We start from the raw sequence: 27113 nt of genomic DNA, 5'->3' as shown, positions 1-27113 counted from the left end.
CAGTATTTTTCTATGAACTTCAGTGACCACGTGCAGTGTGAAAGGTGTCCCTCATAGTGACAAACCCACAGAGAATTATCACCCGACTCCGCAGTTCCCCTCAGCTCGACCGAGTGGGCTCTTCAAAGGTCTCTCAGCTCACTGTTTTACTCTTTAATGTGATTAAACTGCTCTGATCAGCAGGTTTTCCAGCAGCTACAGGAAGCTTCTTTCAGTGAAGGAGCTCTGATAAACTGTGCACTGACCTTCTGGCCTGGCACCAAGCGACGAGTTAGCATAGTAGAGATTTTAGCAGCTAAGGAGCCAAACACTTCCCTCAGGAGTTGGCGGAGAACAAAGCAGAGCTAAAAGGAGAGTGAGAATGAGACTTACATTCATCAGTTTGACCCCAGATCAATGGTAATGTTGCTCTGTATCTGCAGGATGTTGCAATGTTCTGTTCCTGCACTTCCTGGACTCTGGACGCCGTCGAGGAGGAAGTGGACAAGAGGAGGACAGCAGGCAAGCTGACATCAATCGTGGACAACCCCTCTCACCCCCTGCATGAGACGCTAGGCAGCTTAAGCAGACTGTAGCATAATGTAGTTAATTTTATTTTGTATCTTTTATCTATTGTTAATTTTATTTTGTGTCTTTTTATTGTTGATTTGTTCTACTTGTTCTGTTTTCTACCTTTTCTCTTTATTTTGCTGTTGTCACAAGAGAATTTCCCTGGCGTTGGATCACTGAAGTCTTATCTAGTTTTTTTAGTTTTACTTTCAGTATTTTGGGCACATCGCCCTCAGCTTTCATTACAGACACACAAAAAAGATTTAAAAAAAAATCAAAATGGCTAGAAGTCTATTAGCTATTTATATTGTAAGGGTGTGTTTGTAAGGGTGTGTGTGTGTGTGTGTGTGTGGGGGGGGGGGGGGGCTCTAAAAGTCTGGCTACGGCCCTGACTTTCTTCATCACTCATTCCAGGACTACAAATGTGGGCCAGTGGCTGAACGTCATAAACTGGATAAATGACAAGATGCTAACTGAATGTACCCTCTGACTTGCCCATGACTCTGACTTCCAGCTGCATGGAGGCTGTGCAGGTTGTGCGGGTGCTGCTGGAAGGGGGGATTAGGGGGGATGACAAAACGAATCTGACTGCATGAACCGCATTTGAACAACACTAAATGTTCTTACAAGCGCGTACTGGAGTGTGGGAGTGGAGTGGCAAACCATCCTGCGCTGTGAAGAACTCCCCGCAGCTCGCAGGTCCTCAGCTGTGGGCTCCGCTGTGGTGATGTAACAGGAAGTAGTGGGTTGCCTTCCAACGTCAACCTGACAGCCGCCTCAGCTGCGCTCATTGAGAGCCGGAGATCCGCCGTGTCTGGAGCTCTGCGCCGGAGCCGGAGCCTCTTCAGGGATCGCCGTGACAGCGTGTTCCAGCTCAGACCCCTGCGCCGCTGCTGGATTGTATCCTCGGGTAGGACGCGCCGACGCGCTGTGTGAACTGTGTGCGCCGCGCTGTGTTGCTTCCATGTTTTCTGAGCTGCGGTAACGTCGAGTAGAATGAATGTGGAGCCGACAATGCGTTTGGGTTCATCGCTGTGTGTTTATCGAGGTCATTTCTACCGTATCTGCGTGGATTAGAGATGTGCATTAACAGAATGTCCTCAATCCGTCAGAAACGTCGGAACACCGGGGTGGGCATCCGTGAGAAGGTCCAGATTATCTGGATGTGGAAAATCTGGATGTGACAGAAGGATATGGTGGAAGCAGGAGTCCTTTGTGGGGTTTGGACACCGTTAGGCCATCCAAGCGCGTCGTGCTTGAACATTTATAGCATTCTAAATATACAGCCTACATTTACTACATAGTTTTCGTGAGATATTCGGACTCACCTCTATCAGCTCTACGTGATTCACGATGTGACAGACTGTACGTCGAGTGTAGCCTTTATATTCATGCTTTACGGCAATGCGTAAAAGCTTTAACACCGAATAAAACCGCGCAGCGTTCGTTAAACGCACATTACATGGACATTGTTGATTAATTAAACTCCAATGATCAGTGTTAGCGTCGGGTTGCACGCATGGCTGATTCAGCTGTGGTTTCCTGTGCAGCCACGGATTGCTCCATCTACCAGACATCCACTCTGTAGATTAAATGATCACATTAAAGAATATAAAGCGATGGGATGCGCGCAGCGGCGGTAAATCAGCTCCATTCAGCGCTGAGGCTTTGATGGTCACTGCTTGCTAAATCATCTGCATGGTTACATAAGAGGCTGATTTGGACATGCTGGAAGTTTGTGGGCTGGACAGTTAAAACGAAAAGAATGATGATGGTGAGTGAGGGTGATGATGATGCGTAGGAGGAGGGTATGATAACCGTGGTCACCATTGGCAGAGGATACAGATGCGCAGAGTCATTTGGAGAGGGGTGGCGGAGCAGATCGGTGTTGCGTTGCCAAGTTTGTGGACTTTTCTGTCACCACGTCAGATTTGATAGAATCCTGCTGCGAGCTGTGCTGCAGATGTCTAGATGTTCCCAGCCTATTATGTGCATCACAGTAACTACAGTTTAATTTGGCCCTGTCATGTTGATGAATGTGAAAGCAGAGCAATTATCAGGGATCTCATTGTGTAGAAAGGCAGCAGATTTCTTTGTGCTGTTTTTATATGCTGCTGTGCCTCTAAACTTTGTTCTGAAGTGTTTTACACAATGAAAACCCAATTTTTAAAAAGTAAAAAAAGACAGTATTTAAGGAACTAAAGCCAGTTACATTAAGAAAGATTGTGTTCTTTGTAAAATATTGATAGAGAAAACAGAAACAATTGGACCATTAAAACCTGTCAAAACATCACAGGTTAAAGCTCCTGCAAACATGATTTAAAAAATTAAACTTGAAATCAAACAAGCAGAAAACGTTATTAGGTCAACACAGCAAACGGCCCCACGGCTGTGATCACATTCACATGTCAAACACGTGAGACGAAAACGACGTAAACACAAATACAGAAATCCTTAACGTGAAATAACTGAAGTCTGTACTAACTGTGTGTCACCAGCTGCGTATCCTCTATGTGAATGGGCTTTGAGCAGTTTTTATTTAAGATTGAACAGGTCAAATTATTCAGAAATTTACAAGAAAAGAAGTCTGAGGTTTTTTCTGCTCTCATAATCTGTTGATCGTCATGACCCCTCAGATTTATCTTCACACTTCTACTTAAATATGAACCATTTAATTGATCATAATTTGCAAATCGCCACAAATATTGGTAAAAGTGGCTTTTTACTGCTCTGTTCATGCATGCCAGCAATCAGGACACCGTGGACAGTGAACGTGTCAAAGCTGCCAGTTGGCAGCGCCGTCAGATGAGTCCGTGAGGCCTTTTCTCTCTGACATCTTCCAAAGGCCCGGCATTACGCTAAATGCACGAGCTGATTGTGCAGCGGGAAGTGCCGTGCGAGCCATCAGATGCAACCCACAAGCTTATCATGCTGAGCGTTTACTGCCCGAGTCCAGAAAACAGCTATTAAATGTGGGTGAGACAAAGGTCTTGGCAGCATAGCTCCCAAAGCCCTCTCCATCTCCATGGAGTGGTGGATCTGTTCCTAAAGCAGTGGCATTTAGACGGTTGTGCCAGTGGAATCTCATTCACACTGTAGCCGTCGCACAGGAGCTCTGCGGTGCATCGGGGATTGGATTTAGGATCTTTGTAATGAAGGGGTGATTTTCTGTCTCCCTTCCATTGAGGAGCCGTTGTGGTATTAAAATGGCCGTGTGGACACTGTATGGAAGTTTTGCAGTGACTGCATGTGTGTTTAGCTGATCCGCCGTCCTCCAAGCTCCGCTGGCAACCAACTCTGATGAGTGCAAAGGCCGCGAGATTCACAGTCTCAAGAGTAATGATGATGATTCTCATGAAACTTCGGCCCTCATAAATCATCGAGGCACACTGGGCTTCTGCAGCCGGCTGCTTATTGATTTACCTCCTGTGTTCCTGGTCCTGCTGTGGACAATTTCATACTCTTCCAGCATCTTGTACTGTCCTTCAAACTCATTCAAGTTGAACCTTCATTATGTTTCAGCTGGAATCAAATCAGCAACAGCAGTATACATTATGTGTTTTTTCCCGTCTGCTTACCCCAGGCTGTTATCATATTACACAAAAGCACAGTGATGCACATATGTGCCGGTCTCAAAGCGCTCCCCTCAGGTTCTGGATTCAGTTTCGGGGACGTGAGACCTTTTGAGGTAATTTTTCCGCTCATACATTATGGAGGGTCATTTTTCTTCCTCTCCAGTTTAATTTCAGCACGCAAGGTGTCGGGCGAAACCTGTCATGGGCTGATGTGTTCAGAGGCAGCATCAGGGGAGCTTTGTCTGTGTGCTGCAGATAGAGGACAGTGGAAAGAGGCTGTGCGGTTTCTAAGGGTGTTCCATGTTTGTGTGAGCTAAACAAACCGTCAGTGACACAGGCTTCCTGATTTACTGTGTGGGAGGGGGCTCCTGGCGTACAGAATAGAGAAAATTGTCCCTGGGAAGCTCGGTGCATCTGTTTGCTTTCCAAAGGTGAACCTGCACTACCTCTTTTTAATTCTTGTGACACAAATACATTGAACCCCTCACATGCCAAGTCGCTGTTGAAAGACTCCCTTTCCTGCCAGTATACGCTGCTTTGGACCATCCCTCCACCCTGCGTTATCTGCTGCTGTGAGCAAATGACTGCAGCAGACATTTCTGCTCAATCTCCAATTAGCTAACCTACTCTACTGTGAAAATGTGACTGTTATTATCAAGCTCAGGCTGCCATAAGCTGTGCCAAACACTTCTCCATATTATTACAGTTCATTGGTTTCCAAGGTTAATAACAAATCACTTAAAAAAAACAACTGGATTTTATTGGCCATGCTCTTCGAATTGGTCATGATCTCAACTCATTTTGCAGCAGGTTATTTTTGCAAATTTATGAGCTTGCAGCACATAATATCTTGTTTTTGTAGTTGTACCCCTTGCAACGTTACATTATTTATGAGGGAAGGAAAGGGTCTCTGTCAGCTTTTTAAAATGAAAGTTAAATGTTAAAATCCAACTGAAATTGCATGTTTAATTTCTGCTGCTGTGTAGATATCTGCTCTCTAAATCACATGGTCTGCTCTCTCCTGAGAGGATGTCGACCCTAAAGATAGAAATTTATGTTATATATTTCTGGCCTTCATGATGGCATCCTCTGTCTTTGCATTAAAAATAGGGCTCTTATTCTTCAAGGTTGAATTTTTTTTAGTGTAAATAAGGGTTATATAATGGAAAGCCATTATTTTTCTTTGTGCTGCAGACTGTTTTTCAGCTTGTATTTCACTCTAGTGTCACACTATGCACGCGATAAATGCAACCTGAAGTTTTTTTTTTATTTTTTTTGTGCTTCAAATCTTTATTTTTTGCCTTTTTATGTGCACAATTACATTGATTGTTTGTTAGACGCTGAGTGCTGCTAAACCACCGCTGACCTGCCTTCACCCGAATGCTAATGCGGTCAACACTGCTAACGTGCTGCTTTCTCTATAGACAGATGGAGCCACATTAGCTCTCCTGCTAATGTCTCCCTTTTGTCTAACTAGCAAACATGATCAGGTCTTGTCCTGCACCTTCGCTTGTTGTTGCTAGCCGCTAATGCCAGTTTGCATGCTAGTTAGCTAATTGCCAGTGCACTGTAGCATGCTAAGCAGTGTTATTTTCCTTAATTCATATCGACTCGCAAGCTTTGCCTTACAATTAGCTTTGTTCAGTTGGCGCCAAAGGAGCCTGCTGCTGTATGCCAGCATCGGGGTTTGTTACCAACAGTTTTCCCAGTGCAGATTTTATAAAGTTTTTCATCCTCAAGATCTGTCTTCTCTATTTTCATGGTGGCACCCTCAAGTAAGCGGTTAAATGTTTTCGTCACACGAGCCCAAGGCATACAGAGAAACTTGAGAGCCTGTTAGTAATGACGTGAATAGCTCCCTTGGAGGTCAAGTCTAGGGCCCGCAGCGAGCACATGGAGGAGATTCCTTGGCTTCCTGGAGGCTGTTTTAAAAGTGAATTTGACCGAGCTCCATGGTTATTTTTGTCGTGACAAGACCGGTAGGGAACCACCCTGTTCACTGTTGATCTGTTCAAACTCTGATAAACGCTGAAACAAGTGGAATCAGATCTTGAGGAAGAGCCTCTAAGATCCTTATCTGACAGCTTTTCAGTGGATGGCTCTCTAAATATCTGAGTGCTCCTATGGTGTTTTTTTTGTTGTTGTCTCTCAATCTAAAGCGTGTCACATTGGGAATTTGAGAATTCCTATTACTGCCACAGAATATGAGTGCGGTATGGAGCTTTGGAAATGTCCGGATGGATAGAATGACAGTGAACATAAGGAGGATTAGTGTGTGGTGCTTGACGAGCTTTCAGAGAGGTCCCAAAGGGCATATGTCCGGGTTTATAATGTTTCCACATCCAGAAACGAAATAGCTGATAATTGAGCTGAAGCGTCACTGATGAAACCCTGATATGAAGAAGCGTTTCCCTCTCCCCAAATAAAATCTGTAAGAACATGTCGACGCCCGTTTAAACTCTCGGGGCAGTTTTTGCCCTGATAATCGCCTTGCAGCTGTGTGCCAGGTTAATGACGACTAATCTCTGCAGCAAATACGACCATGAAACTAAAATCTGTGAAAAGCTGCAGCCAGTTAGGAAGCATAACTCTCACACCGAAAGGAACAAAAACCCTGCAGGAAAAGCTTGAGCCATTGTGTGAAGCTGTCAGCGTGTCAGTGCACTTGATGCACTTGACAAGGAAAATCAAGTGACCTGTGAAAATGTGGTTCCATGTAATGGAAAGAATTGGCGAAATTAGCCGCACTTTCCCACCAGACTGTGCTGTGAGCCTCAGGTTAAGCAGCGAGCACATACCCAGCAGGTTAGGCTATTTAAAATGCAGCCCAGAAGCTATAGCTACATCAAAACATTTACATTAACACCAAGGAGAATGACTAGCAGCTATGCAGGTGCATCAGACGGAGGAGGCTGGTTTATTTTTACCCAGTGTATTTTTATCGAGGTATTTATGCTATTTTTTCCTTTGCGTAGACCAGAGGCCTCTGGAATAGGCTCCTTTTTCAATGGTAAGACCTCTTGTACTCTTAACCTCCTTTAGGAGTAACTGAAGACAGCCGTGGTGTTTGTGATGTTTGAATAATGATGCCATGGTATTGAAACCAATGCTGCTTCAGTTTCAGAGGGGAAATGATGACATGTCTGTTGTCAAACAGCAGCATGGTCATATCTGTTGGACATTTTGAGAAATACACTTGTTGCCCAGAGTTAGAGGAGAAGGTTGGTAGCACTCTCATGTCTGTGTGGTAAATACATCCCTACAGCCAGGAGAGCGTTAGCTTAGCATAGTATTAAGACTGGAAACAGGGGGAAACAGCTAGCCTGGCTCTGTCCAAAGGTAAAGCAACACAATCCACCAAGCAGCACCTCTAAAGCTCACTAATTAACACGTTAAATCTCGTTAATCTGTACAAAAACCTAAGTGTAACAGCAACAAGTTGTGGCTTTCTGGAGAGATACTTCCTGGACATGCTGGTCGTTTTTGCACTTTGGCTTCAAATGGATTTAACAGCTAGACGCTGTTTTAATTAGTGTGCTTTAGAGGTGCTGGTGGGAAATTTTGTGACCTTTGATCAGAACTGGGCAGTCCTGAAAGAAGTATTGAGTTCCTTTCGTACAAATACCACAATGTGAAAATCCTTCATTGCATGTAAAAGTTCTGCATTTTAAATTTAAGTCAAAGAACAAAAGTATTATCAGCCAAGTGCACTTCAAAAGTACAGGCGCTTATTCTGCAGAAAATGTGATTGATTTAGAAAATTGCTGATGAACCGCTGCAGCTTGTCGAAGTGGAGCTGGTTTCTGTAGTTTAGTGCAGTGAGTCCAAACCAGGGGGGTCCCCCCCCCCCGACGGCTTACAGAATACATCTGAGGGGCCATGAGATGATTAATTCGGCCTCAAACTGTTATTTTAACAAAATCATCTGAGAAGTTTAAATGTAAATGTAGTGGTGCAAACACATCACTCTGGAATCTAAGTATCAAGTAGCATAATATGGAAATACTCAAGTGAAGTACGAGTACCTCAAAACTGTACGTGAGCAAGTTTATGCAGTTACAGGAACCATTCGAATATGAGTGCAGTCTCATGTGTGTCACATCCTTATTACCACATACAGTATGTTCAAGAGGAACAATAACATGATGAAACTGGGCTTTCAAGCATCCATAAAAAAGCAGAACACAGGTGAGTCATACTGTTCTGAATGTCAAGGACGTGTTCGCTTTAAAAAACGTCTGCCAGTTTAATGCGAGTTTTGAAAACATTATGAAGCAGCTAACAAATTCCCAATGATGCCAAATATTCAGTGCCTGAACTCCACAGTCACTGCATGAGTCACACAGCAATTTCATGTACCGAGGGGAGAATGAAAAACAGCCAAACACGGCAGCGTTACCAAAGAGGAGCAGTGGGCAGCAGTCACAGCTCCCTGGTGGAAATACTGTAGATACACTGCTGCTGTATCAGGACTGCTTCACATCACAAAACTACGCCCTCAAAACTGAACGCAGAATTAAATGAACACCTGCTGTGAGTGCTGTGGCCTCATGATTGTCCCTGCTTCCAAAATGCTAAAAAGGGCCTTTGTAAAAGTAAAATTATGAGCTCATTCTGTCTGTTTTTCTTCATTTTTGTCCAGCTTCCAACCAAAGAATGCAACCATTTGTAAATGAGCTCACAAAGTGTTCCCAAGTCCATGTAGTAATATCCTTTATCCATTCATGTGTTCACAAAGTGGTGGACCTCTCTTCATCCTGAACGACTGAGCCTTTGCACAATGCCGATATTCGTACCCAATCATGATACACATTGTTTGAAACATGAAACCTAATAATGCAGCTTTAAAGTTAAAGTCAAATGCAGCCACACTGATCCAAAGTCAGCCAATGTCAGACGGAGCATTTGTATATGATGATACTGCAAAACCCCAGATTGCATGCACTTACTGTAAATTATGATATCTACAGTACAGTACCTGCACATGGCAGCCAGAGTAAGGTTACTGCGGGTACTGTTCAAACAACAATGCTTGATGAGTAGTTGATAAAGGCACAAGAGCTCCATCAGCCCATCCGCCAACCCAGCCCCCACATGTTCACTCTGCCTTGCCGTAAACAGGGCACACTATGTTCTGAGCTGTCACTGAACGTTGGCATGGGAAGAAGATCGTGTGCGACAGAATCTTTCAATATTCATAAGTCCTTGAGATGCTGCGCTGCGTCATCCGCCTCGAAGGCTTCAATGACCACCGTGCATGGTCGTACATCTGATATCTGACACCGTCAAACAATATTTAGAACCAGTGTGAGCCTCCCCTTTCTAATTTCCCCATGAGCTCCATTAACATCAGAATGAAGTCTTTTCCCCATTTCAGCACCGTGGTTGTAAGTAGATCCATGTGCTCACCCCGAGAACACTGGCATGCTGGCAACGAGGGCGTGAATGCAGTGACATGAAGGCTTCGGCATCTGGGTCGTTGTCTGTGCTGCGACCGCTCGAACACAACCTCCCTCTCACCAATAATGTTAATGCAAAGAATATTGCGTGCATCAGCGAGGGCGGGCGGACTGAGAGTCGAGGAGGTCCGTTCATGCAACAAAGAGGACTCCTCCCTCACATCTGTGTGGGATTGTTATTGTTTTCCCTGACATCTGGTGGTGCCCTTGGCAACTTGGAGGCTCGCATGAGGTCTGCTCTCATGTCCTGGTGTTGGTAAAATCAACGGCTGAGATGTTAGTCTAATTCAGACATTTTTCCAGTCACATGGGAGAGATTATCTAAATGCACAGCTGAGCCCATGGGAAGTGTCCACAAGCTATATTTGGCATTGCTGATTGAGAGAGGAAGCTCTGACCGTGTTTCCACGTCGTCCTGACAAGCTTCTCCTCCTCCTGTTTCTTGTATGCACAAGCCCAGCATCTCTTGCAGACAACTGTAGGAGAATTTCCTGTTTTATAGACTCCCCTCTATCCACGCTCTTCAATCATCAGCTCTCATTGTGCTCAGAAAATGACAGAAAACAGCGGGAGGCCGAGCCGGCTGGAAAACTGAACCTGTTCCTTCCTCCCTGTCCACATCAACACTTCCTTGTCAGAATCACTTACATTTCTTTTCTAAAATAGGAGATGATGTACAACTCGAACTTTTACAATAATTAGTAATACAGGCAAGAAAATACAGAGAAAAAGAAGCATCACAAGGTGCTTGAAAGTTAACAGTTTGACAGAATCAAAGCGAGGCTATAAATAGTTTTCTATGGTCTTCGTTGATGTGACTTTAACAGCAAACATATGTAAGCGCAGACAGTTCAGCTGGATGCAGGATGCCGCCGCGCTCATTAGTTTGGGGTGAAGCGCTGCACCAACACCTGCAGTCCTCAAGCTGTTTCCCAACAGGCGTCTCTGTTAAAGTAACGTAAGCCTGGCTGAGAAAGCCACGGACCCGGGACACGTGTCGCACGTGCTGCACGTAAAGCGAAACTGCCCTCGTCGGTTTCGAGTAAACGTGTCAGGATGCAGAGTGCGGTGAGAAAGAGCGAGCTGGTGTCACATTTAATCATTTACTTATCACAGCCTGGATTTTTCCCATGATGGGACGCAGCGCACATATGCAGAGAATGTTGAAATATCTCAGTGGGAGCGGATCACGCTGCCAGAGGGGTGGTGTGCATTCTGACATCAGCGCATTTATCCAGTTGTTCATAGCTTCTTTCTGACATACAAACAGTTTTATTTTTTTCCCCCAAAACTCGTCATGTAGCTGAAACCAAGATAATATCACCCCCCCAACACACACACACACACACACACACACACACACACCGCCCCTCCCCCGCTCCATTCACCAGCTGTAGACCTTAGGTGCTGGACAGTTTCCCAGCTACTGAACAATTCAGTGTGAGGCCTGTCACTGCTTTTTACAGCCAAACCAACGCTGTATTTTTAGGCCAATACTAATATTAATATGTGGGAGTTTCAAAAATCAACTGATAGTAATAAGACACATATTGAGCAGAATATTTGAGAGTTGTTGAATTAATTTGTCAGTGCTCTCTGGTGGACAAACAGAAACCCACACAATGTGTCTTCAGTAAAGATATGTGGACTGACTCTGCAATATTTAATTGCTAATTTCACATTTGTTGTTGTTATATATGCTTCCATAAATCTAAGAGTGCTTGCAACATGACCCTGAACCAGAGGCTCCTGCTGTTTTTGGACACAATAACACTGTAAGGCTGCAGGTCTTTTAAATCCAGATCCACAACTGCGTTACTTCCTTGCAGGGTGTTTTCTTGTCTCTTGTTTGTACTTACACCAGTGACCAGTTCTGCGTTTGGCTTTAACTGCTGACAGCGGAAACATGCCAACGTTGCAGTTCAACAGTTTGTTTTTTGCTTTCTCACCAGAAGCTGCTTGATGCACCAGAAATGTAAATGTTCAGGAATGAGTCTTGACAGCATTAACAATAATAACAGACAAAAACAGCACATAGTTTGCATGTTGATGGTCAGTGCTTCTGCATGCACTGACTCTGGCTGCTCTCCTGCAGTTTAGCCTGTGTGTTGCTATGTAATGGGGCAGTAACACAGTTACACGCCCTCACCCGTCTAATAGACATCCAAATGCCACTGAACTTGGAGCACGGGGCGCCAAACTTCCTGTTAGGACAGAAGGATGTTTACAGCACGGCATCTCCGCAGGGACGGTGGGAGTTAAGTACAGGCTGAGCTCTGGCGCTAACAGCTGTTCTGCACAGGCTGTTTTTCCAGGTATCTTTCTCCGCGCTGGCGGACGTAATGAGTGATGTCAGCTCTTGTGCAAAGTGTACATGACTAACCACTTCTGTGAAACCCTCTGAGGCACTACAGATAACAGTGGACCACCCACAGATCGCACTAATTTGTGGTTGGATGAAGTTGACCCAAACAGACCAATAATCAAGTGTTGTGCCTCTGTAGAGGCTGCCCTCACCATCATTTATGACTTGGACTCCATCACACTGCCTACATCTGTGTAGAGGTAGGAGAAAGTTATGGTGACATTTTGATAGCTTGACATGATACACAACCTGAAACACTCAAACAGTCTTCAGACTGCTGTAGAGAATAACTGTCGATCACAGAGCAGAAAACGAGTCTCATTCCCAAAGATCTGATCTGCAGCCAGTCAGGAGAGAGCAGGCGAGGCATTCGCTGTGAGGATTCCTGCATCGCTTCCAGGAGGCTGTGGACAGTAAAGCCAACAGATAGCTTCTTATTGGTTGTGTGTTTCAATGATGTCTGACAACTTCATTATTTCTTAAAAAGACAAGACTGGTGTTTTTTGCAATAAGTGGAATTTAAATAGTCGCACTTATATTTTCTGAAGATACATTATGCAAAGATATTTTTCTCACCTCTGCATGCACGACACGTCCGACTGAGCTAATCGCTGCCATTCAATCAGTGCGTGCATCAAGCGGCGCGGCGTGGAGCAGATCGTGCGAGACAGGAAGTCAGACACTGGAACGACGTGGTGAATCTGGTACATTTTCACAATAAAACACCCTGTGAAGACCCTGAGCATGCATCAACAATAACAGTAATTAAAACAGACAAAAAAGGAAACCATCTAACTGCGAATCCTACTTACCCGTGATAGAAGAGCAAATATGAAGGAAAAATTACCAAAATAGCAAAATCTGAGCAAGATAGCAAAACGCTCTGCTTCTGAAGCACTTCCAGTGGGGTTTGCAGCTGCATGGAAGATGGATCAAATATGCATTGCAGACGCAATGCTATGGAGACCCATGGAGACCAAATCGGAGCAAAAAGTCCAGATAATATTGAACTTATTGAAATATTGAAGATTTGTGTGCTAGCCAGGAACAGAGCTCCAGATGACAGTGTGACGTAGACAGTTTGCAAAATAATTCAACACAGCTTTAAGGTCAGGAAACATGTTCATGGTTGACTACAGTGTGTTCAAGGTTGAGCCGGCACATAAACAGTGAGCATTAATATTATTATAAATGAGTTGCATGCTCTGGGACAAGAGGAGACGGGGTTGGTTCAGGACAACTTAAATTAAAACCATATTCTCTGAGTTGTGCTTGGTGTCATTTGCTTTGAATAAGGAATAGCTATTTGAAACAAAGTTTCTAAGACAAATGAAAAAACTAATGTGTCTTTGATTGGGAAGAAGATATTTAAGATCAGCCGCTCTTCACTCTCTGATCGCATTCATCACCCGGAGCCATCATTAAAGAAGAGCTGGCCTGCTGGTGTTCAGTGTCAGCCCTAATCAGCATGAAGCTGCAGAGTGTTGTGGTGTTTGCCAGTGTCAGTAACATCGACTGTTTCCATCATAAACAAGGTATTTATGGCCGAAAAATAGGGTTGAGAAACAAATCACAGCTCGCTATAAGCAGCATCCAAGCAGCTATCGGGAAAGCATTCTGTAGCATCTGTTCAGTGTCGCCATCAGGCCAGATGTGTCCTCTGTAACGAAGCAGTGAGGGGGGCGCAGTGTGTGCATCTATCTGTGTGCGTTTCTGGGTGTTTGCATCTGTGACAGAGCAGCTGATCTTTCCCTGGCTGTTTCTAATTTGCACATCGCCATAATGTTTTACAATCCCACTTTCAGTAAGCCCCTCCTCTCCCCAGTGTAATACAGATTTAACTCTGAGCAGACTGGAGGAGGCATGGGGCCAGTGCCGCCCCCCCCAGTGATACAGCTACAGGCAGACTTTGACTGGGTCACATCTCTCACTGATGTACTGACTGATGCCCCCCACGTTGCCTTCTTTTCCTCCTCTTTCAGTGTGTTGTAAGACGTTCTTGTCCCTGAAAATGGTTTGTTGTGGCAACAGAACAATGATCATCGAGCTCTGAGCAAAGTGAAGCTGTGTGCAGATAAATATGTCTTTATAAACGATTCATACAAAGAAAGATATATGAACATTTTTCTTTTGGTTTTTACTTGAAATGTAAATAAGCTCCAAACACAAATGTTTGAGGTGGCAGAATTCACATTGCCATGATGCCATGAGAGCTTATATGGACATTTTAAATAACATTTTAGTGAGAAATGACTTATGTCTGTGTCCCTGACTGTCAACAGGTAGAATGGGTTTAAGAGCACAGAAACCTAGTTTACTATATTAGCATGTATGCTGTTTGCCTGCATGAGTTAAGAGCACTGACGCCGCTTACGCTGAATATTAATAACTTAGCATGTATAAAATAAATTCATCATCCAAGATATATTTTTCTGTTTACAAAAATGAGCGTAACAACATGATGCATTTTCCATCCAAAGCCATCATCCTGCACCTCTATCAGCTGCCTCTGAAATCCCACACAGAATCTGACCAAACTTTCCATCACTTTATTAAAATTCAGAGCTCTGATCGCTGCATGCTGTGCACTCTGAGCTGAAGGAGAGCTTTATTTTCTTGGCATATTGAATATTTTCCACCTGCGGCCTTCATGCTTTTCATTCATTCCTGCAGATTATGGCACAGAAACAGTTCATCGTCTTCATCTCCTCATAAATTACTGTTTTGTTTTTTTCTAATCCTTGTGCAGGCACATCTCATGGGGACGACACATGGAGGTTTCTTCTAAGCTACAATAAACAGTATAAACCTGTAGCTAAAAAAACAACAACCTGGTAATGTTAACATAAGCAGCCTTAAAACATTGCATTTACATACGCTGCATACTTTCTGTCAGTTTATCCTTAGTGACAGAAAATGGGCCATTTGTCTCTTGAGCTCGTTGCTTTAGCTGCTCCATTCCACCAAATTTAATTAGACGTGAGATACAAGTGGTGGCCTAGTTCCTTCGGGTATGAAAGATGTTATTAAGTTCCGCTTGTGAATGAGATGTAATCCACTCCTGAATGCCATGTATGTCACTGGGTTCAGGTTCTCCCTCCCTGCCTCTCGCATCCTTTCCATCTCTTTTTGTTCCTCAGCTGCAGGGAGTAAAAATGCTTGTAACATAGTTTCGCGCTGAAAGCAGTGCTGCTAAAAGAACCCAGCCTTGTGATTTGGAGCAGGTATTCAAACAACCTGTTTCTGGTTACCTTGGCTGGCAGGATGGAACTATTGGCTCGTGTTGTGGTTCATTTACGGCAAAAATAAGAAATATAAAAAAGCAGGAAGTACGGTATAAGACAAGAGAGGAAGCCACAACTATGGGCTTCAAACACAAAGCAACAGGTGGCTTTAAGTGGCGCACAGAACCTCCAGAGTCTGAAGAAGAAGAAGCGGAGCAGATTCAGACATGCCGCTCTTTGATAGTTGAACGCCAGCTGTAGCAGGCAGGCTTCAGCTATCTAAAGCTACGCGAGCATTCGTTCACCCACCGCTTTGCACAGCAGATTTGTACAACCTGGGGGATATGTCTCCATTTGAATCTTGTCTCATCTGCTATGCAGCAGCAGCGACATGAAGTCCCAGCGGCCTGCAGCTTTGCCGCAAACAACTCTGTGTGCTTCCGCCTTGATGAGACACCGGCATCACCTTTTAAAATGAAGTGCGCAACACACCCGCTAACTGATTTAAACCTGCTGTCGCATTTCAGAATTCATGACAGAGCGCGAAGGAAATGTGCCTCACAAATCCCACAGCAGCAGCGCGAGCATGAGGCATTAAGACCCAGCTGTGCTGACGTGACTTCATGTCAGGGAGCCGGAACTTTGTTAGATCGATGGGTTTTTGCAGGGCTGGTTCCAGCTGTGTGTTTTGTCAGCTGTGTGCATTAAACTCTTGTTGACTCCATTAAGATTATTTTGAGTATGTTTGACTTTGAGAGTCTGGTCAAAAAAGGTCACTGCACTCTTACACAGTTCATGAAACGGTAACACGACTGCATTTACAGAGCTCCTTTCTAGTCTGCTCACTACTCAACTCACCATTCAGTGATGGCAGAGGCTGCAAGATGCCAAGCTGCTCATCAGGACTGCGCTTTCCATGCAACGCGTCCCACGATGCTTCTGTGTCAGGGAACATTTTGGGGTTCAGTATCTTGTCTGGAGACACTTGAACATGCAGAATGGAGGGGCTAGGGATCGACACACCGACCTTTGATTGGTTACCCACATTTTTATCTGCCATTTCATCCAACTTGTCCTCACTTTAATAAACCATATTAGTGTTTCAGCATTTTGATATTCATTAATCTTCTGCCTACAAATCATCTTCAGTCATGTTTTTCATCTTATGTTCCTCTTCTGCTCAAAAGATCTGTTTATGTCATTAGAAATGCTTCTTAATGTGTGGACTGGTTAGTCTAGGTTTCAGCAATCTTGGGGTCTGTTCCCAGTTTAATTGGCTGTGACAGCGAATTCAGAGGCAACATTTCAGCCGATAAGAGCCAGTGGGCGAAACATTTATCTACAGAGGGAGAGATGAGGAGCGCCGTGAAGTGGCCTTCATGAGCCGATTTTATTTCGCTTTGATGACAGGGCTTAATTGTTCACTCTCCATTCCAGATCTGCAGCTGGTAATCATCAGCCAGCTCTGACATGGCCAAAAGGAAGATGGACGGCATCGGGCGGAGCGGGGTGGTGGCGCTCATACTGCTGTGTAATCTGACAAAGGTAATCTGACGAGCGAATACTGAAGACACACTCACATGAAATACAAGTTTACATGTGCAAAGAAGTCAGATTTGTCTGTATCTGGTTGTAGAAACCTCAGATTGTGTAATTTATGTTAATTATGTGTGAGAATAAGTTTACATGCGATATGCTTCATGACTGTGCAGCCTGCGGAGGCTTTTGTCTGTTTGATTTATAACGCAGAGACAGAAGAAGCCACAAGGTTTGCATCTAACTTTTAGAAATACTCCTCTTCACTATTCAGCTGTGACTTCATTTGTCTTATGGAGCCTGATGTCAGTCTGTTTACGTTGGAGATTGTCTGAAGGATTAAAAAGCTGCTTCAGGTTGGGATCTGCTGTGCAACGAATCATCTGGACGTATCTTGCTGGCAGCATTTCTGCATAGATTTCATATTTTCCGTGGAGCACAAATGGATTTAATGGATGCTTGTGTATGTTAGACCTCCTTTCCTGTCGTTCTAATAGGCTATAATGGCTGTCTTACTTGAATACATCTCCATAGTCACAAAGAGCACTCAGACGAAATTGGGTCCAGACACATGCTCGCACACAGACGCTTTTTCTGAAATGAAGCTCAGCGTCTGCTCGTTGTCCTTTTTAAGGTCTAAATAGATCAGTTTGACTTATAACAAGAACTGAGAGGATTTATTCACCCTTTCTGTCCCTCCTGGCAGATTTTTGTGAAGGCGAGCCTGGAGGTCAACGAAACCCAGCAGCAGCACCCAAACAACGTCTACCATGACATGGGACTCACCCGCAACAAGATAGTGACAGCACAGTTTGAGTGCTATCAGAAGATAATGAAGGACGTTCCTCAAAGCAGAGAAGGTAGCGTGATGCGTTTCATGTTTCTGAGCAGTGCTCAAACACACCACATTATTAAACATCTGAAAATCCTCACTGACACCTTCTCTGTGGTTTTAGAGCCCATGTGTAATCGCACTTGGGATGGCTGGCTGTGTTGGGACGACACCAGGTCAGGCGTTATCTCAGAGCAGCACTGCCCGGACTACTTCCAGGATTTTGATCCTTCAGGTAAGATCTGACAGCTGCCGTAGCTCTAAAGGTGCATTCGCACCAATACATGTATGAAGTGGTCACGATCAGAGCGGCAGAGGCAGGGATATCCTGACTTGAAATGCTGGCTCCTGCACTTCCCATAATGCAACATCTTCCCACATCCCATGTTTGTAATGCAGGCTTGTGATAGCAGTTTATTAGTTAAACTCTGCATGACAAATAAGCCGATCTTCATTGGCGGAGTGTCCCTTTAAATTTCGCTCTTTGTGTTTACGACACAGGCTTTGTGTGGTCCTTAATTCACTGTGTTTCCCTGTTCGCTGTGGTGTACATGCATGATATGTTTATGGCAGTACATTAGTTTTAATTGCTTGAAGATTCTGAGCCAAAGCTTAAGTACAACACATCCTTCGACAGGATATGCATAATTGGATTCAGTCCCTCTCATGGCTGCTGTCAGTAGTTTCATGTGTCTTAATGTGCTTGTTTGTTTCTTGGAGTCTCAGAATATGATTTTAGCTTCATGAGGCTACCGGGGACGACTGTTAAACCCTAAGATTCAGTCTACAGCACTGAAGTATTCTTAAAAAACACATATCTGTAATTTTTTCCTGCAGAGATGGTCACAAAGATTTGCACCGACAGCGGCCATTGGTTCCTGCACCCGGAGAGCAACCGGACATGGACCAACTACACCCGCTGCAATGAGCACACCAATGAAGGCAGAGTGGTGGGTCACTTTAGGAAATGGCACCTTGAATGGAAAGAAATGAGTCATGGCTCACGCTGACCTTTTAGCAAATGTCTGGGCAGTTATGATCAAGTGATGAGAGAAGAGTAAACTAATGTGCATACTACATGCATCATTTTGTGGCAGCAGTAAACAGATATTTCTTAGACATGTATTTAAGTAAATAACACAATTATACACAGAGGTGATGCTCCTGTGGTTCTGCTGTGGGGCTAAAAATGAATTTTGGCGGTGCTAACAGAAAGGTCAGGGGATTGAAACATTAGAAATCATCGTCTGGCGATTCTAATTATCCACAGCAAATAGAAATGCGGCCATGGCAGCATAAAGGACCAAAGTGTGGATCAATGAGAATCTTTACATTACAGTGTTCTCCGGGAACCGTGAATAAAATGAAAATTACTCATTTCCTGTCCAGAATAATTACATTAACATGTATGTTAACATTAACAGTTGATGGACTTAATAAACTTTTACATGATTCCAGTGTCATTGTTCCGTAAATTCATTTACTGCAGAGTGTTTTCTCACAACATGAGTGGTCTCATTTGTGTGTGTTTTTTCCTTCCAGACTGCAATGAATCTTTTTTATTTAGCTCTCATCGGACACGGACTCTCTCTGACCTCCCTCTTCATCTCCCTCGGAATATTCTTCCATTTCAAGTGAGTCAGCCCTCCTCGTCTGGTGCTTCTGATTCTCTGTGTGGACTAACATCACCTGATTTCACGTGGCCTTTCTCTTCTTGCAGGAGTTTAAGTTGCCAAAGGATCACCCTCCACAAAAACCTCTTCTTTTCTTTTGTTCTGAACTCTGTGATCACCATCATTTGGTTGACCGCAGTGGCGAACAACCAGGAGCTGGTGCAGAGGAATCCAGTGAGTTTCTCTGTTTATTTCTAGGTTTTTATTATTGTTCATTTGAATGTTTACACTCATTTTGTAATGCAAATGTCAGCATTTAAACAGAAATCAGAGTAGGAGCTGCCCTAAAGGCTGCACTTTTGGGGTGAATGCTTTAATTGATTTTTCAGTTCTATAATAACATAAACTTACTGCACAAGGAAATAACAGAAGCAGAGGACAACATATGTGTCACCATCCACATTCGATATGTGTATTTTTCTCCCTCAGACGAGCTGCAAAGTGTCTCAGTTCATTCATCTCTACCTGTTCGGCTGCAATTACTTCTGGATGCTGTGTGAGGGAATTTACCTGCACACTCTCATCGTGGTGGCTGTGTTCGCTGAGAAGCAGCACCTGATGTGGTACTACCTGTTGGGCTGGGGTACGTCAGTGGCCACATGACTGTTGTCTTGTTTTGTTGCCGCATAAACTCAATGACAAACACAATGCATTTCCCGTGATTTCTTCATAATAAAAGACGATTCATTTTTCGCCTCTTAAATGCTTATAATGTGAGGCTGCAGCAGCAGAAAATGTAATAACTTAACACAGCTTTTTTTGCAGTAACGTTTAAAATATAGAAAATATAATAAAAATGTGTCTCAGTCATCATTGTGTTAACTCATTCAGCGATAGATGGTGACTTAATAAACATTTATTTGATTGAAAATGTGTGATATTACGACTTCAAACTGCAAATTATTATTATAATTTTTCGTTTGCAGGCTTTCCTCTCATTCCGGCTTCCATACATGCCATTGCTCGAAGTTACTACTACAACGACAAGTAAGCGTTCAAGTGCATGCTCTGTAACAGTTAATATTACAGCTTGTAGTAATATAAGTAGGAACAGAAACTGCTGCCGAACAAGAAAATAAAAATATTGGTGGATTGTGTGGATAAAAGTCCAATTAAAAAGATTAAAATAGCTGATTTGGCCACCATAAAAAATAAATGTTGCTGCTGTTTGTTTGTCTGCTTCTAAAGTTCGACATGTCATCCATCTCTGGCTGGTAGCTTCTCTTATCAATCCCTCCGCTGAACTGCCTATGCTAATTAATTCCTCAGAAGAGCCATCGATCTGTGTCTTGGCTCAGCTGTCACGTGATGCACTGATACTGCTGTGTAAACGTTTCTCTTTTGTCTCCTCTGCTGTAGCTGTTGGATTAGCTCCAAAACATCGCTGCTCTACATCATCCACGGCCCCATCTGTGCTGCTCTCTTGGTGAGAAGCTTCACTCTTTTTCTTGACACCGATCAATTACAGCTAAGGAAATCTCCACGATGCCTGTTTACTGAACTGATTTCTTCCATATTTCTCTTGGCTGACTGTTGTTATTGTGCAATGAGCAAAAAAAAAGTCTCCTTTTGCCTTCTTCTGAGTGGACGCTGTGGGGGGCCTGAAAGCAGGGCAGAGTTTCGTAGCATGCATTACTACGTTTATCTTGTGAAATCGATGCATCTGCCCCTCTGAGGATCCACCCACTGGTCCCCAGACTCATGCTGCATTCGAGGAATTCACCTAATCAGCAAAGCTGGGCACGTTTCAGAGAAAAGTGGTCCCTTAAGACTCTGGCTGGACTAAATGTTCAGCACTCAGACAACCTTTTATAATGATTTCTTCAGGTTTCAGGCCCAAAAAAGATCTTCTTGTTGTTTTGTTCATAAGAGATTTTTTGTTTAATCCTTCCTCACACTGGAAAATTTAAGAATTAAATTATGTAACAAGTGAGTTTTTGTTTTAGCAAACAGTAAAACATTTGTATTGTTTTTACAGACCATCGTAGATATGATTTCCAACCTGTAACCATCATAAAATACTAACCTGTTCTTTATACCTTTGGCTTTATTTGGTTTTATTCACTGCAGCATATTTTTAAGGTATTAGAAGGATGAATTTTCAACTCATCCACAGAAAGTCTTTGACCAGCTGTCAGCGGCTAATAGCCAGAGCATTGTGCTGATTCACTGATGTCCTCTCTGCTGCTACCCCACAGGTCAATTTGTTCTTCCTCCTAAACATTGTCCGAGTGCTCATCACCAAACTGAAGGTGACCCATCAAGCCGAGTCTAGTCTCTACATGAAAGCGGTGCGAGCCACCCTCATCCTGGTGCCTCTTCTGGGAATTCAGTACGTCCTGCTTCCCTACAAGCCGCAGGGACGCGTCTCCTCTGAAATATACGACTACATCATGCACATACTGATGCATTACCAGGTGAGACGATGGTCAGGGTGAAGGTTTGAGCTGCATGGTATTTTGTCAGCAGCTTGATCATGTGGTTGAAAACGTGTTTTAGCGGTGGCTTAGCAACGTCCTGGAACATTTCCACGTAAAACAGAATACATAAATAGCTGTACGTTATGTCATATCCTGGGTATATTTTTAGATTGCTATTCAAGGTTTGCAGTCTGTTGCATGCACTGCACACACAGTCCTATTGTTCCTGTACAGTTTCTCAGTATGCACGCTTATCTTACTAAAATGAACTGTTGCCGGGATATAAACCTCATTATTCTCTCAGTTCTTCGGTAAAACCAGTCCCATCGGCCTCTGGCTTTGTTTATGGAGCGCAGGGAAGAACAGCAGGAAGGAAGGCATGAATTATCTGAGATGAAAGGGGGCTGAAATCAGTTGGACGTTAGCGAGGCGTTATCTGATCATCCTGAGCTGTCCCAGCTTGGGCAGAGCAGGGAGAACGTCTCGAGCAACAGGCCGAATCAGCTCACAAAATGTGTCCAGTCTCTCTGCTTCACAGCACCTTAGACCTTCACCTGCAAACCAGTTACTTAAACATGTGTCGTCTCTCATTTTCACATGTTTCACTTTGTGAATTTCAGGGTCTGCTGGTGGCCACCATCTTCTGCTTTTTCAATGGAGAAGTAAGACAGGGTTATGCCCTTTTACTGTATTTTTTTTAGACCTGCATGCACACACTCATCCACACTTCCCCTTCGTGATCAGCGACAGAGAAGGCAATTTCCTCTGCGTGACCCTCTGAGCAGGATGGTGAACAAGGGGAATGTCTTGACAGACTCAGCCCTCCAGGGTTTTGCTGAGGATTAAAGATTATTTACTTTTAGCAAGCAGCCATGGCCTGCACACTGATTGCTATCAGTAATGCAGGTGATTGACCTGCATACAAAAAATGTGATTCCCTGAAGTGAGTCTGAAGAGTCCAAAAGCTTCAAATGTATTTACAGTACAGGCACATTGTTTTAAAAAGCACACAGGTTTCTCTTCCCAAAAGTGATCTGCATTGCAAAACACTACATGCAAGAGTAGACAATTTATAAAGAGAGCAAACACTTTTGTGTTTCTGCTTTTGTTTTATGCTAAGCTAGGCTAATCATACCCTGGGTGTAGCTCCATGTTGAACTGAAATAAATGTATGTCCCAAAATGTTAAACTCTTACTTAAAATGCATGAAGCATAGTTGTGTGCTTATGATTCATTAGCAGTTCCATTAAAAAAGGAAAACTGAACTTGAATATTAACACATGAAATGTTTCTCGGGTTAGGTCCAAGCAGTTCTGAGGAGGCACTGGAACCAGTATCATATCCAGTTTGGCAGCAGCGTAGGAAACCACTCGGATGCCTTGCGTTCAGCCTCCTACACGGCCTCCTCCATCACCGAGGTGCAGGGCTGCTACAGCATCGACTGCCACACAGAACACATGAACGGCAAAGGCTGCCACGACGCAGACGCCTCGATCTTAAAGTCAGACAGCCCCTTCGCCTGACAGCAGCACCCCCCAAGCCCGCTCGCCCCGCCACCCCCTTAAAAACTGCAGCATGTTTGGAGCTCGGTGGCAACCAGGGAAACTTGCCTCTTCCTATAGATACAATGTTGGAAGCAGTGAGTTTGGAAAAGGATTTTACACCCAGGCACTCACCCACCTGAAGGAAACCGTCACCTGTCCGTCACAGGGACACCGGCCCTTTAACAGTACTGTACGGTGAGCTCGATACAACTATTCCTGCGCTGTGTTTTGCTATTCGCAACCGAACTGCTTCTCCTGGACGAAGATGCATTCTGATAATCACAATCTTGTTGCGATCTTTCCGCCTGACACAATTGTTTGAAAATGGATGAATATTAACTGCTTGACTGTCCTTTTTTGGGGTCATGTTGTGCACAAAAGCCTTTGGTTACACTGTAAATTCGTTTGACATGGTTAGTGCCAAAACCAAGAAACCCTTGCCTGCCTCATTTATTTTTTATATTCAGTACAGAACCAGAACGAAGATAGGATGTCTAACAGGTGCATAATAATATATAAAAGCTATATTATATCTTTCATATGTTAAACTTAATTTATCTGAACATATTCTCTTGTTTATTAAATGAAATTGAAATAAATACCATACAGTATTTATTACAGTTGACATTTTTGAATCAATATGACTTGTTGCCAGCTTCACCTAAATTTTCAATGTATTTCTTGTTTCAGTGTTTGTTTCTGTGTGTACAGTTAATGTGTGCAGATGATTTGCAGAGTCATACCGTTAGCTTGCAGATTTCATCATGCTAATGTTTGAGCGTGTTTAAGTGATCCTTACTGACATCCTGTAAACCACATGGTTGGTTGTAATGTAACATTTTGATACAGGATTATCACCGAAAAGCCATCGTGAAATCACATGTGTTCCAGTCTCTGCTCATTATACTCGAATGTAACTGAAGTTTGAAGATCTGGCTCTGAACATACATGCATCACATTCCCATTCACTGCTGTCTGTAGCCTTACTCTTCTCAAATTACTCAGCTATAATAAATATTTAAGCATTTCCATGTGTTCAGACTGAAAACAGCACTGTGTTAAAATGCAGGCAGCTCCTTTGGAGAAAATGAAATATGATTCAGAAAAGCTAGTTTGAGAGATGCATCCATGACTCTTAACAGATCTGTTTGGAGACTCCATGTTAATGCAGTGCAAACCGGTGGCTGCAATAATTCCTCCCTTTGTTGTGCAGCAGCATTGCAAAATCCACAGGTGCAGAAATGCATTTTAAACTAAATCTGTTATATTTAGACAAATCAAGTGACTATCTTTGTGCTGGCTGGTTGTGGGAAGGTTGATGACTGTTAGTTTTTTTTTCTGGGAAAACAAAAAAGGGGGAATTTCCTAATAACAGGGCCATAGCTGAAGAGGATACCCCGTCTCATTGGCTAACTCACACAGCTGAAGCCTCGTTAGCTTTTGCACAAGAATTGTGTGAAAGGTCCAGTGTGTGCAATTAAGGTGGATTTAGGGCAGAAATGGAAACTAATATTCATATAAGTATGTTTTAGTTAGTGTATTTTAACCTGAATATCAGAATTGTTCTGCGCTCATGACCTCTTTATATGTACAAAGGGAGCAGGTCCTCTTGGTCCACCATGTTGCATGTTTCTACAGTAGAAACAGACAAACCAGCGCTGAGTCTAAACAAGCCTTTCTCGTGCACGCTTGGAAGGAAAGGGGGTGGGGAGGGGTATTCAGTCGGTCACAATCTGCAGCCGTCGATGCCTCTAAATCCTGGTCCTTTAAGACAGATGTGAAAAAATACAAACCAATGCAATGAATAGTGACGATGGTGGAAATCGTCTTATATTCTTTCTCAGCGATTGTTAGGTGGAATGTCGACGTTGTCACAAAAGAATCTGCACTTGCACATTTTTGCTCAGCTGGAGCATTGAGTTCCAGATGATGCTGGATTGCATTGTGGGAAAAGTTGAGGCGAGACTTTTTTGCAGGACGACCCTGAAAAAGCCGGGTCCTCAAAAGCTCATTGAAATGAATGAGTGGGCTGCCTTCTTTCACGCAGGGCTATCGTCAGTCTGAACACAGCCTTATTCAGAAGTATGTGCGATGATATTGTCATGTCTCATGGAAGCTGTGCAAAGAAATTGTGCAAAAAAAACAAAAAAAAACATTGTGAAGCATTTAGCTACAGCAGCCTGGTCAGAAATCATTGCACTTACTTACAGTCATGCTGTCATTTCACCCACCCGAACCCAAAACCTCCATTCACTCCTTTACTCTCACACATCATCCACAGTGCTGGGAACAGAAGTCACCATCAGCTGGTGTAAATATTTTTTGTAAATTTTGCGTTTCTGAAAAGAGGATAAGTTGAATGTGTGTGTGTGTGTGTGTGTGTGTGTGTGTGTGTGTGTGTGTGTGTGTGTGTGTGTGTGTGTGTGTGTGTGTGTGTGTGTGTGTGCATGATTTATATTTACAGTATTTATGAGTACGTTATACTCTGGATCATTCAACCATGAAGCAGCCGTCTTATGTGACAGTGTGCGGGGCGTCGATAAAGAAGTCGTTTGCTCCTCTTCCATGTTTCACAAAGGGGGTGGGTGGTGGGGGGTTATTAACTGGGAGCTTGCAACAAGCTGCTGTACCTGTCGGCTCGTATTAGCATCATTGTGTCGCCTGTATTTTGGACATGAAGAAAGAAGTACCACTTCTTTCTTTGTAATCTGTCCAGGCCGTATCAGCACAGCAGACATAAACACGTGTCCTGTCTACAGAAGCGTGATGTGAACACTCACGTTCAGCATTTTCTTTACTATTTCATTGAAGAGCAGTGAAAACAAAAACATACATCCTCCCTCACAATTGTGCGTGTTGGTTATTTTGCTTTGTTTTGGATGCAGTAACTCCGAGAATGAGATGGGTAACCTGTTCAGATACACAGTGCAAAAATACCACCTTCCAACAAAACATCAGTGCATCAGTTTAAGGCGGATGAGTCATCCGTCACATCGCTTGCTATTCATTTGTTATGATATTTGTGGAATATCTCCAATATTTTCTCATCAGTGTCTCATACAACTGTGATGATTTCCATCGTTTGTGAAAAAGTGCTGTTGGCTGCCGATGTTTGAGGTGAAGGGTGACTTTCAGGCTCAGGAACATGCTCACAGTGTTCTCAGCAGCAGGTATCATGCACGCAGCTTTTTTATGTCAGATCTGCAGGACAGTTTCTCCATTTAGTCATAATCCATACAGCCTACATTTATGGGGTCGCAGTACTGATTTACAGCAAGTGATTCATGTACGTGACAGCATAATGAAGTAAACCACGTCATTTACTGTGGAGTGATGCATCATAATCGTTTACGCAGTAATTTCATCACAGCGGTGGAAAAGCCTCTTGGCAGATGTTGTAACTCCTCTTTTAGGTTTTGTATTTATGAGTGAAATGTTTTCATACGACTCTCCTAAAGGTTTGTGAAGTCCCCAGTGACAAAAGCATTATGGACAATGTCTGTAGTTTTTGTTGATACTGTACTGTATTTAACTTTGGTAGTCTTGACACATTGACTCCACACTACTGTTTGAATGTAACTGGTTGTGTTTTATTCTCTGGATGTGAAAAACATATATATGTATGTTTTTTTTATTATTATTTTACTGAATTAGACAATGTTGCTTTCTTGTGTGTATCTGCATACTAATACAGTATAGCACAGCACCAGCCATCAACTGTAGTACTTTAATTTCTTTGTCTTAATTGTGAAACTACTGCACAATATTGCTACACACACGCTGTAACACATGTCGGTCTGTTCTTCCTTTGGACCGTGTATGAAGGCTGGTCCAGCCCAGGTCTTCTGAAGTGCTAGTGGTTGGTGTTAAAGATGTGTTTTCAGAGCAATCTTAACTGCATTAGAGACCTGCAGTAAATGCGCCAGTGAACGAAGA

The 27113-nt window shown here is 43.4% G+C and overlaps 1 protein-coding gene across 1 annotated transcript; it reads left to right on the top strand.

Moving 5' to 3' along the window:
• The first annotated feature begins 1287 nt into the window (after positions 1 to 1287).
• On the top strand, positions 1288 to 26892 carry LOC139340040 (calcitonin gene-related peptide type 1 receptor). The gene is made up of 13 exons (XM_070975620.1): positions 1288 to 1459; positions 16610 to 16717; positions 17415 to 17568; positions 17665 to 17775; positions 18378 to 18490; positions 19083 to 19174; positions 19261 to 19387; positions 19643 to 19796; positions 20140 to 20200; positions 20573 to 20639; positions 21412 to 21630; positions 22254 to 22295; positions 22935 to 26892. Exons 2-13 carry the CDS (start codon positions 16643 to 16645, stop codon positions 23154 to 23156), a joined length of 1437 nt encoding a protein of 478 aa, XP_070831721.1. The 5' UTR covers positions 1288 to 1459; positions 16610 to 16642; the 3' UTR covers positions 23157 to 26892.
• The last annotated feature ends 221 nt before the right edge of the window (positions 26893 to 27113 follow it).

This window comes from Chaetodon trifascialis, chromosome 12 (genome assembly GCF_039877785.1).
Source record: "Chaetodon trifascialis isolate fChaTrf1 chromosome 12, fChaTrf1.hap1, whole genome shotgun sequence".
Classification (NCBI taxonomy): domain Eukaryota; kingdom Metazoa; phylum Chordata; class Actinopteri; order Chaetodontiformes; family Chaetodontidae; genus Chaetodon; species Chaetodon trifascialis.
Note: the sequence above shows the minus strand (reverse complement) of the source record. Positions and strands in the feature narration are given on the sequence as shown.

Bases quoted from the DNA above. Each gene is read 5' to 3' on its own strand.
- LOC139340040 (XM_070975620.1), top strand. From the start codon at position 16,643: ATGGCCAAAAGGAAGATGGACGGCATCGGGCGGAGCGGGGTGGTGGCG. The intron at 19,175-19,260 runs GTGAGTCAGCCC...CTCTTCTTGCAG, and splicing joins GGAATATTCTTCCATTTCAA to GAGTTTAAGTTGCCAAAGGA. The intron at 21,631-22,253 runs GTGAGACGATGG...TGTGAATTTCAG, and splicing joins ACATACTGATGCATTACCAG to GGTCTGCTGGTGGCCACCAT.